Here is a 12599-nt window from a genome sequence, read left to right as displayed (position 1 = left end):
CCACTGGGGTCTCTCCATTATTAAAGTTTCTCTTGTATCAGAATTACTCCCTATTTCCTGCAGATGAGGAAAAACGAGACCCTTTACTTTCTGTGACTGGTGTCTCCAAGTCTACAACTGAGCGTAGTTGGTGTGGCAGAGCCTATGGAGTTTGGGGTTAGGAGCAAGGAACCACCTTTATGGGACTGCTGCTTGTCTGTTGCCTGATTTTAAGACTGAGTCTTTATCTGAAAACTGAGAACTGTTGACCCCCTTAATTTACCTCATAGGTTTTTTATTTTCCTCATACTGGGGATGGAACTGAGGGGCATTTTACCTCTGAACTACACCCCCAGCAGTTGCAGAGGGCCTCACTAAGTGGCTGAGGGTGGCCATGAATCTGGGATCCTTCTGTTTCAGCCTCCTAAGTACTGGGATTACAAGCACATGCCATCACACCTAGCCCTCATAGGATTTTAAGTGAACAGAAAGTTTTTTTTTTTTAAGACAGTAAAGCCTTAAAAGATAGTAGTTTTATTTTTAAACAAAATGACTTAGAATTTAAGCAGAATTTGTCACTTTGCCACACAATCACTCTGAGATACTAATAGACTTCATCGGTTCAGATTTTTTTTGTTTTAGGTACTGGGGATTGAACTCAGGGACATTCTACCTCCAGCCCTATTTTTTATCCTTTATTTTCATTTTTATTTATTTATTTATTTTTGCAGTACTGGGGATGGAACCCAGGGGCATTCTATCTCTGAGCTATACCCCCAGCCATATATATATATATATTATTCTTTATTTTGAAACAGGGTCTCAATGAGTTGCAAAGAGCTTCACTAAGTAGCTGAGGCTGGCCGCGAACATGATCCTACTGTCTCAGCCTCCCAAATGCTGGGATTGCAAGGGTGTGCCACCATGCCTGGTTCCTCATCCTTTATTTTTAATTTTTAATTTTTTAATTTTAATTTTTTTCCAGGTCTGAGAATGGGACCCAGGGGCATTCTATCTCTGAGCTACACCCCCTGCCCTATTTTTTATTTTGAAACTGGGTCTCACTGAGTTGCAGAGGGCCTCACTAAGTAGCTGAGGCTGGTGGCAAACCCAGATCCTCCTGTCTCAGCCTCTCAAGTACTAGAGTAACAAGATTGTGCCACCACGCCCAGTGTTCCTCCTATCATTGATAGTGTTTTATCTAAAAAATATTAACTTGATGGGTTAAGTTCAAAATCTTGCTCCCAATTACAAATTAGGAACTTTATTTTTTGCTTCCTCCCACTACTGTCCAACCCAAATTAAATGCTTCATTTGTACTTTTTAATACTTTTTTTTCTTTTTACATTTCTACAGTAGTAGTTGCTATGTTACTGCGGTCATTTCTTTTAGGCAGCAGCTTACTTGATTAATCTGTATATCCCCTATGCTTGGCACGTAATAAGCTGTATAGGAAAAGTATAAAACTTAGTGATGATGTCAGCAAGTGTTGCTAGAAAAGAGGAGAGAATCTGGGCAAAATTCTGTGAAACAACTGGTCTGATTATTAGCACTGAGTGTTTAGGGAAAGGAAGGTTGTAAATAAAGTCATGATAGGTAAAAATAAAAAGGAACAGAACTTAGAGGTCATTAAGTCTAGTTAATTACAGTGGGAAATTATAAGGGATGAATTAGTGACAGGCAGTACAAGCTACATTGGGAACTAATTACCAACCTGAGGATTGTCCTTTGGTATTAGGAAACTGCTTGGTTAGTAGAGCAAGTAAAAACAGTGTCTCTTTCCATGTTACAGAAGTTTACCCTGAATGTAAACTCTATTATGTGCATTTTTGGGGGCTAGCCCTCTCGTTTATTGGTTTTTTTTTTGTTTGTTTGTTTTTTTTGTTTTTTTTGCAGTACCTGGGATGGAACCCAGGGGCATTCTATCTCCAGGTTTCTTTATTTTGAAACAGGGTCTCACCGAGTTGCAAAGGGTCTCACTAAGTAGTAGCTGAGGCTGTCCATGAACTCGGATTCTCCTGTCTCAGCCTTCCAAATGCTGGGATTACAAGGGTGCACCACTACACCTAGCTTATTGGTTAATTTATATAAGTCTTGTTCAGCCCTGGAAATTAGGCATTATAGTTTATATATAGAAACAAGTACCTCAGTTCAAATACCATGTGCTCTACTGAGTACTTTTCTTTGTAAATACCTAGAGATGCGTCCCTTCATCCCTTTGGTCTTTTTTTTTTTTTTTTTTTTTGGTATGGAACCCCGGTACATTCTACCTCTGAGCCACCCCCAGCCCTATTTTTTAATTCTTTATTTTGAAAAAGGGTCTCACTGAGTTGCAAAAGACCTCAGTAAGTAGCTGAGGCTGGCCACAGACCACGATGCTCCTGTCTCATGGTCTGTTTCTTTGCCAGAAACCTTGTTCTGTCGCCATGCTTTCATCTATCTCATCCATCTTTCTGTTTTAGCTCAAATTCTACCTCTTCTAAAAAAGCATTATCCTACTAGCCTCTAGTAAAGTTTGTCAATGACTGGCTCTCATAGATCCTTTCTTATAATTTCGCATTATAATAGGTCTCCCGTTTTCCCTTCTAGACTGTAAACAGTGCCTGACGTGACTATGCATGTCATAGTTAAATTCATGTCATAGTTATATACGTGGTGTTTTCTTTTTCATTTTTGTAAAGTTTCTTTTTTTAAGGCAGTTATTTTGTGAGGCTAAAGTGAGATAAGAAGTAAATAAACAATATGATGGTAAAAGGATCTTAAAGGTAAAAATTAGAAACAAGAGAATAAAAGAAGAAAAATAAGGTGTAAAACAAGGGTTTTTTTCTTTGGATTTACTTGTCTTCTGTATATATGCTATTTTAGTTACTAGATGTCATGACTTTTTTTTTGTAGTGCTGGGGATTGAGCCATGGGACATTCTACCTTCAAGGTACACCCCCAGCCCTAATATATTATTATTTCAAAACAGGGTCTCTCACTAGGCTGATGAGATTCTCACTACTTGTTGAGGCTGTCTTTGAACCTGTGATCCTTCTGTCTCAGCCTCCCAAGTACTAGGATTATAGGTGTGCACCACTGCATCTGGCTTGTCATAAACCATTTTATGTTATGACATAAATAGGGAATCTGGAACTTGGATTTATCAATAATTATTGATGAAACTTCAAACCCTGCTGTAATTATTTTGTGCCATTAAAATTTAAATATACTTCGCCGGGCGTGGTGGCGCACGCTTGTAATCCCCGCACTTGGGAGGCAGAGACAGGAGGATTGCGCAGGTTCGAAGCCAGCCACGCTGGCCTAAGAGACCCTGTTTCAAAAATATAAAATAGGTCTGGGAGTTTAGCCCGGAGGTAGAAGGGCTTCCAGGAACCCCAGTACCACACACACACACAAAATTTAAATATACTTCTCAAAGATTTCCTAGTTACTATTTAGCTTATTTTTCTACACTCCCAGACCTATTATTATTATTATTATTATTATTATTATTATTATTATTAATTTTGTGGGTCTGGGGATGGAACCCAGGGGCATTCAACCTCCTAGCTACACCCCCTGCCCTATATTTTATTCTTTTTATTTTGAAACAGGGTCTCACTAAGTTGCAGAGGGCCACACTAAATAGCTGAGACTGTCCAGGAATCGTGATCCTTTGGTCTCAGCCTCCCAAATGCTGGGATTACAAGCATGCACCACCACATCCAGCTATTATTTATTTTGCAACAGGGTCTCACTAAGTTTGGAGGGCCTCACTATGTAGCTGAATCTGGCCAGGGACTCAGAATCCTCCTGTCTCAGCCTCCCAAGTACTGAGATTACAAGAGTGCTACCATGCCTGGCTCTACTATATAGTTTCTGAAAATTAGAATTTTTAATTTTTGAATTTTAGTAGCAAAGTATGTTATTGTGAAAACATAAAAGGGGAAAGAAAATTGAGGTAAGGCAGGAAAGATCTTTGGAGTCACTTGTAATGTTTTTTTCGGGTGGGGGTGCTGGGGATTGAATTCAGGACCATTTTACCTCCAAACTACACCCCCAGTCCTATTTTATTTTATTTTATTTTTTTAAATGGGGTCTCAGTAGATCTCTGATAGCCTCACTAAATTGCTGAGGCTGACTTTGAACCTATAATCCTCATCTCAGCCTCCTGAGTACTGGGATTATACAGGTATGTGCCACTTCACCTGCCTTAACTTAAACCTTTTGAAGGTTTTGGGAGAATATCTGTAGTCTTTTTGTTTTCCAGACTGTTGAAGCTAACTCATTCTCATATCAAAATCTTAGCTTTTTTCTTTTTTTGCGGGTCTGGGGATGGAACCCAGGGGCATTTGACCACTGAGTCACACCCCCTGCCCTATTTTTATTCTTTATTTTGAAACAGGGTCTCACTAAGTTGCAGAGGGCCTCACTAAGTAGCTGAGGCTGTCCGCAAACGACGATCCTCCGGTCTCAGCCTCCCAAATGCTGGGATTCCAAGCATGAGCCACCACGCCCGGCAGAATTTTAGCTTTTAAGTGAGGAGATAGTAATTTCTTTTTATTAATTTTGGCAATATTTTATGAGTGTATTTTTAGGACATGGCTTAAATTCTTTTTTCTATGGATAAAAATCAGTTTCTTGTCCCAAAGCAAGTAAATATTTGCCTTTTTGCTAACTACAGCAATGATGTGGTCATTTTAATTCTGTGCAATATGTACCACAGGATACAGAAGTATATTTTATGTTATTTGCATAGCTTTTAGGCAAAGCAAATATTACTTACTGGTGTGATAAATATGTAGAAAGCTTATTCTGCAGTTTTTTAAGGTGGCAAACTACCACTCTGAAGTTTATCTGACAAACCATTTTCTGTAAATAATTGGTATGTTATTATCCACTGATTTTTTTGACAGCTGGTTCAGTTTTTCCTTAAATATTAGGTTATCAGCATTTTTGAACTCTGTTTAATGATAGTAGGCCCGTGTAAGACCTAGACAACTTGTTTGCACCTTATAAAAGTAATGATTAGGTAGTGAGTTAATGACCCATTACAGCATAGTGGCAAATAGTCTGGACTCTGAATTCAGAGAGAGAGGAATCTAAATCTACCTCTGCCACAGTTCAACTTTGAGAAGTCTTCTGACTTCTGAGATTTGGTTTCCTCATTTAGGAAATGGAAATAGAGTTATTCATTTTTTTCCAACAATTAATAAATTTGATGAGTTTGATATATGAAGAGCTGTATTATATTTTATATGGTAATAGTTTATCATAAGATCATTGGAGGATTAAAGTACATGTAAAATTCTTAGCCTAATGTATAGAACATAACATAAATTATTTTTAACCATTACTAAAGTACTGCATATACATTTCTGTGTGTACATGTGTGGTATATTCCCATCTCCGAGCTACACTCCAGGCCTATTTTTTTTTTTTTTTTTTGAAACGGGGTCTTCTTAAGTTGCAAAGGGATCACTAAATCGCAGATACTGGCCGCAAACCTGAGATCCTCCTGTTTCAGCCTCTTAGGTACTGGGATTACAAGTGTGTGTTACCATGTCCAGTCTGCAGATCCACTTTTTAAAAGACGTCTCAATTACAGATTGTTTCAGGGAGTAATTATATATCCAGGATATCTCAGAAAAAAAATTGTTTTTCATACTGGGGATTGAACCCAGAGGCATCCTACCTCCAAGCTGCACCCCTAGCCTGGTTTTATTTCTTATTTGGAAACAGGGTTTCACTAGGTTACCGAGAGCCTTGCTAAGTTGCTGAGGCTGAGTTTGAACCTGTGATTCTCCTGTTTCAGCCTCCCAAGTACTGGGATTATAAGCATGCACCATCATACTTGGCTCTCATTAGAATTTTAAGATGATTATTCTATGTATTAGTATTTTTAAAATACTATGAAATGCATATATTTTAAGGTTTATTTTAATTTTGGTGGTATTGGAGTTGAGCCTCTGGAGGTCCTGTCACTCAGCTGTATGCCATCGATTGAGTACTTACCTATCTTGCCAGGCAGTGTTCTAAAGGTATTGAATATATTGAGCCAACTGATCTTCATAATAACCTAGTGAGGTAGCTACTGTTATTCCCCTTTCTCAGATGAGGAAACTGAATCACAAATGCACAGATAACCTGAGGTCACACCACTAACATTACAGCCAGAGTTGAGGAACTATTCATTGCTATCTCCCAGATTTTATAATCTACATAGTCATCACATTAAAAAAACAAAATAACTAACCAGAGTGTTGACTCTTACCTGGAAATTTACTGAGTGCTATAATTAGTATAAGGCGATTTTACTGGGCTGTATGAGAGGACATTGACATAACAGATAGTAATCAGGATTTTAAAACCTGGGATTAAAATATCTTTTTTTGTGTGTGTTTTTACGGCACTAGTGATGGAACCCAGGAGTATCCTACCTCTGAGCTACACTCCCAAACCCAATTTTTATTCTTTATTTTGAAACAGTCTCACTGAGTTGCAAAGGGCTTCCGGAAGTAGTAGCTGAGGCTAACCACGAACCATGATCCTCCTGTCTCAGCCTCCAAAATGCTGGGATTACAAGCATGTGCCACCATGCCTGGCTCTAAAATATCTATATATTAATTAATCTTTTTTTACTTGGTTTTCAGTATGGTTTCTAGTGGTACTGATGTGACTTTGGTAAATTGTTATTTGTTTGTGGTCTTGATAGCTCAGCTATAGTGTGGTTCAATGATTATTTAATAATAGTTTAAATCCATTAGAATGTTGACACAAGGATTAATTATGTATTTTTTCCTCCTCTTTTAGTAAAATAAAACAGGGTCTGTTACCTAGTTTGGAAGATTTGCTGTTCTATACAATTGCAGAAGGACAAGAAAAAATACCTGTTCATAAATTTATTACAGTAAGTTCTTATATTTTTCTATTTTAAATTTTTAAAAAGTAATACTAAACCAGTAATATAGGATTATTGAAATGTAGTCTTAAAGGTCATCTGACATGTAGATTCTGACTGATATTATTTCTCTTACTATGTTTTCAAATTTTCATCATGCTCATTTCAAGGTAATCAGTGAAAGAAAAAGAAAGAAACAATAAGAAATTTATCCAGAAAGTGGGTAATAGTGACACAAATGCCACATACATTTTCAAATCTTGGGTAGAAGTTTTTATATACAGGAATAAAAACTTATAGTTGGAATAAGCATATACATTATTTGCACCATATATTTACAAACTCTTATTTTTTTAAAAACAGGCACTCAAATCTACAGGATTGCGAACGTCTGATCCCAGGTTGAAAGAGTGTATGGATATGTTAAGATTAACTCTTCAGACAACGTCAGATGGTGTCATGCTAGACAAAGATCTTTTTAAAAAGTAAAAATTTCTGCCAAACCTTTATTGGTGATTTTCTATGCTATATGGTGATTTTGCTTTTAAAACAAAATTGCATCTTTGAAGGCCAGTGCTTCCTATGTAAATAAAACAAAGGATTTAAAAACATAATTTGTTTGAAGAACAATTATCGCATAAATTAGAGTTGTATAATAAACTGGGTTAAGAGTATATTTTTAAAAAATCTATTGTATGGAAATGTATCCATGTATGTTTCCAAGTTATCTTACTGGAGACTGCATTCAAAGAGCTTGTGTGAATAGAGCACATCCTTCCTCCTGTCATAGCTTATACTGATCTCCAGTTCGTCGCATGTCTTGCAGGCTTTCTCAGCATAGCTTCTAGTTCTTTCCCATGAGGTGATTTAGATGAAATGAGGGGGCTTCGGATGGCCCCGTCTTCTGTAGATTTACATATATACCTTGTCTGTTTTTCTCTTTTTTCAAACATCAGTGCATAGGCTTTTGGATATTTTTATTTTCCTCAAAACAGTTAAGAACTGAAGACAACTTCGGAGATAATTTGGTTGAATGAGAATATTTTGACATTACTATGTCAAAATACTATGTTTATACATCTTTATTATTTATCTTCATTACTATGTTCCTATTAGTTTGATTAAAGATTTAATGCACAACATGTTTGTAATGGTTTCTGAGAGTCAAATAGTATGTTAATCTACTAATAGTTGAGTGAAAACTAGCATAAAATTGTGCTATTTCTAAACCATATAGCCTTAGGTTGAAGTGGATCCAAAGAATATTTGCATCTACTTTGAAAGTTTATTTCTATGTATGTGTGTATGTATTTACTTTTGCTTTTTTTTGGGGGGGATGATTGATTATTCTAGATATCTCTTGAGAATATCCTGGAGTATTAAGTTATCTGAAGTTAACTGAGGTTCTCTGAAGTTTCCTGGCATGCTGTGAAGTACAGCTAACAGTTTGGGGTTCTTTTTTTTTTTTTTTGTGGTACTGGGGGTAGAACCCAGGGACTTTTCTACCTCTGGGCTATATTCCCAGACCTATTTTATACTTTATTTGGAAACAGGGTCTTGCTAACTTGCGGAGAGCCTCACTCAGTAGCTGAGGCTGGCTTTGAACCTGTGCAATCCTCCTGTCTCAGCCTCCCAAGCCCTGGGATTACAAGAGTGTGCCACCATGCCAGGCTTTGGGATTCTTACTTTTTTACCACGAGGTTCTTGGTTCTATTAACTTAGCTGACCTTAAAGTAAAGATAATAGGTCTATTTTGCAATTGATTTTAAGAATGTTGAGTCTGTAGAATCTGTTTCTTTGTGGAGGCAAGGAGTTTATTTATTCTAGATTTATTTGTGCCTTTCCAATAAGCATTTTTTTTAGTGTTTTTTTGTTATTTATTTATTGTGTTCATGAAGTACCTGTGCCAAGTACTCTGTTATGGTGCTTTCTGGGAGTTATCTTGGTTTATCTTCGAGTAGTTGTCAGAGATAGTAGATCTGTGGAAAATAGGTGTGGGGAAGTAGCTTTGGAATGTTAAGTGGAAGCACTGTTTTACACATTTAACAGTATTTATAATGTTTTGTTCTTTATAAACATGATGTTATGCTTAAAGCAATTTAAACACTGAGTATGAAGCCAGGGTATCACATTTTTTGTAATTATATTACAAAAATAGTGATTATCATAATTTTAAACACTAAACCAATTTTTAAAAAATAATCTGATTGTAATATAGGCAGTTCCCAACTTGAAAAACTGTTAATGATCTATATGAGTAGGCCATAGGCATAGATTTTTCTTTTCATCCTTAGAATGAAGTAACTCACATCTCTGAACCTTTGGAAGGCACCTGAAAAGATGATGATTTGAAAAGTTCCTTTTCTATTCTGAAATATAAAAAGGCATAGCTGGGTGTGGTGGTGCACACTTGTAATCCCAGTACTTCGAAGGCTGAGACAGGAGGATTGCAGGCTAAAACTTGCCTCAGCTACTTATTGAGGCCCTCTGCAACTTAGTGAAACCCTGTTTTAAAATAAAGAATAAAAAATAGGGCTGAGGGTGTACCTGGGTGGTAGAATACCCTTGGGTTCAACCTCCAGAAACCCTCCCCCACAAAGTTACCTAGTTAAGGTTGTTAACTCTTCCCCTTCCATGAGGAAGAGATGTTAAAACTTGGAATTCATCTTTCCAGAGAGATGATTTTTAAAGACAAGCAAATTTTTTATGAGAAAATGAATTCTGATGTAGTTTTTGGAATATCTACTTGAAAGTTGGAGGCTTGCCTATACTCATTCATGTAGTCAACTGTTTTTAATGCTAATAATTTATTCTTAAAACTAATAGAAGTAAAAATATTTGTGTTAAAAATAATCTTTTATATATTCATGCACTTTTTAACTTTATAGGTATTAATACTGTTTTTATATGTGATAGTAATTTAGTCTTTTGTTTTTAGAGAAAGCAGATGGTCTTTGCATTTGTATATTTTTGATTTTCTAAAAGATTTCTTATGTCATTTTACTAATGAAAAATTATATGTGGGAGATATTTGTAAAACATTGATGCATGGTATAGTTTGAAAAATTTAAGAGGGAAAGAAGACAAAAGAGGAAAACTGAACAAAGCACAGAAAATGTTATTTGCTGAAAGGCATAAGCAACTTCTCAGGGTTATTTTACATATGATTTTTAATTTTCGAGTTAGACGGTGACATCTATATTAATTCCCAAGAAAAACCTGAATATTTGAACTTCTCATCAACATGTAGCTTGGTATTCTTGTGAGTGGTAAAATTACCTTTATCAGTCATATAGTAGGAAGGCAATTGCCAGTACTTTACTAGTACTTTATTTTTGAGGGGAAAAAGTTTCTCTGACTGTAGGATTTCGTTAATTATAAACCCTGCTTTAAAAGGTGCTGATTAGTTTGAAATAGTAGTAGGTTAATAATTTTTTTACCCCCTTATTAGAGATTGAACCCAGGTTCTATCTCCAAGTTACAGTCCCAGCCCTATTTTTAATTCTTTATTCCCAAACAGGGTCTCACTTAAGTTGCTGAGAGCCTCACTAAGTAGCTGATGCTGGCTTCAAACTTGTGAGCCTCCTGTATCAGCCTCCCAAGTACTGGGATTACAAGTGTGCCCCACCATTCCCTGCTGGTTAATAATTTAAATTTGTTTGATACTTTTCATACTTGTTTATTTCTAACTTCTTGAAAAATGAAGAAGTATATTTGATTTTATATAGAAATTAATGATTTTTAAAATTAATTAATTTATTTATTTTTGCGGGTCTGGGGATGGAACCCAGAGGCATTCGACCTCCGAGCTACACCTCCTGCCCTATTTTTTATTCTTTATTTTGAAACAGGGTTTCACTAAGTTGCGGGGGGCCTCAGTAAGTAATTGAGGCTGGCCACAAACCACGATCCTCCAGTCTCAGCCTCCTGAATGCTGGGATTACAAGTGTGTGTCACCACACCTGGCTAAATTAATAATTATTTTAGATCAGAGATTATCTTAGTTTTTTCCCCCCCTTTGAGAAAGATATTCTTTGGTATATTCCCTTGCAACTTTGACATTTGCAAGTTGAAATTTAGAAACTATTTGAAACATTTAAATATTAAATAATAAAGCAATGGTAATATAACATTGAAATTATCAAAAAACTATCTGCGATAGTTTATATATTAAAACTCTGCGATGTAAACTCATGTACCTCTGTAGGTTAAAATGGAAATTGTGACCATAATTTTTTTTACATCGTAATGAGGTATTCTTACCGCTGAAATGATAGCCACATTTTAGAATTTTATTTTAAAATAATGTTAATTTTATGTTGATTAAGTAGATATTCTGTATTTTTACTAATATTTAATATGAGACCTGTTATTACATTTTAATTAAAAGTTTCATCTAGGACACCTTGAATTAAAATACTGAGATTTAAAAATTTCTCAGTTGCTATAGACAAAAAAGAAATATTAAGAATTGTCTAAGCTGTGTGTTATAGCACACTCTTGCAATCCCAGTATTGGGAGGCTGAGATAGGAAGAACACAGGTGAGTTGCCTCAGCAAGTAGTGAGACTCTCAGCAACCTAGCTAGAACCTGTTTCAAAAACAAAAAAAGGGCTGGGGATGTATGTAGCTCAGAGGTAGAATGCCCGAGTCCAATCCCCAGTACTACACACACACTCACACAGTGTGTCTCTACTTTATTTCTTCATTTATGATTAGTGCATTACTCAATCTTTTAAGAGCATCATTTCTGAAATGGGGAAATCCTCCACAAAGTATTGATATTTTAAAGATTAAACAGGATGACTAGTGCTTGTAACTTAGTAATTTTTTAAGGCCAGTTTTTTTCTCTATTTCTCAAAGAAGCTGCTAGTATATCACTCACCAGTGGGGTATCCAGTTACATAGATAACTTCTCATAGTAATGATTTGACTTTTATATTTAGCCTTCTGCATATGATTTTATCTATTAAAGGTTCACCGTTTAAGATTACTGTAGTTAGGTGTTATTGACATATTCCTTTATCAGTTAAATATTATGTTATTAAGCTGCTGAGACTCAAGATATCTTAGGAATGTCTTAACCTCAGTATAAGTTTGTAATTTATTTACAAAGCTATTTTAAATTTATATTAATACTGATATTCTGCCTTGAATCCTTTGTAGAACAAAGCAGAATATTGGTTCGAATAATTAGATTTCATGCCTTCTCATTCTTCATGGTTTACCATGTCTTTCAAATTTTTTAACAGTGAAATATTTTTATTTTACAGGATATTACATATCTTATATTAAACATAATAGTATAACTTAGCATTTTTGGCAATTCAAATAACAAAATTAATTTTACTCCTTTATGTGAACATTTTTATTTTTATTTATTTTTTATTTTTTTGTGGCACTGGAGTTGGAACCCAGGTGCATTCTATCTCTGAGCTACACCCTACCCCCAGCCTTATTATTATTATTTTAATCTTTTTAATTTTGAAACAGTGTCTCACTGAGTTGCAGATGGTCTCACTATGTAGCAGAGGGTCTCACTAAGTAGGCTGGTAGAGAACCATGATCCTCCTGTCTCAGCCTCCCAAATGCTGGGATTACAAGTGTGCTTGTAATGCTAGGATTACAAGCGTGCGCTACCACGCCTGGCTAGGCTTAACATTTTAAAATTATACACGATTTACAATCTTTTAAGATGTAATCTAGGAAAAGTATGTTAATGCTAAATGTTTAAAATT

At 35.7% G+C, this 12599-nt stretch overlaps 1 protein-coding gene across 2 annotated transcripts in view; it reads left to right on the top strand.

Moving 5' to 3' along the window:
- GLS (glutaminase) overlaps positions 1–12599 on the top strand; it is a gene marked incomplete at both ends in the record, with an annotated part of 87046 nt that overhangs the window by 8530 nt on the left and 65917 nt on the right. For both annotated transcript variants that reach the window (XM_080688772.1, XM_080688773.1), the window contains 2 exons: positions 6775–6871; positions 7226–7347. In XM_080688772.1, the coding sequence (XP_080544898.1) occupies positions 6775–6871; positions 7226–7347 (219 nt within the window). The remainder of the gene's footprint in view (positions 1–6774; positions 6872–7225; positions 7348–12599) is intronic.

Source organism: Muscardinus avellanarius (genome assembly GCF_963383645.1).
Source record: "Muscardinus avellanarius genome assembly, chromosome: 2".
Classification (NCBI taxonomy): domain Eukaryota; kingdom Metazoa; phylum Chordata; class Mammalia; order Rodentia; family Gliridae; genus Muscardinus; species Muscardinus avellanarius.
Note: the sequence above shows the minus strand (reverse complement) of the source record. Positions and strands in the feature narration are given on the sequence as shown.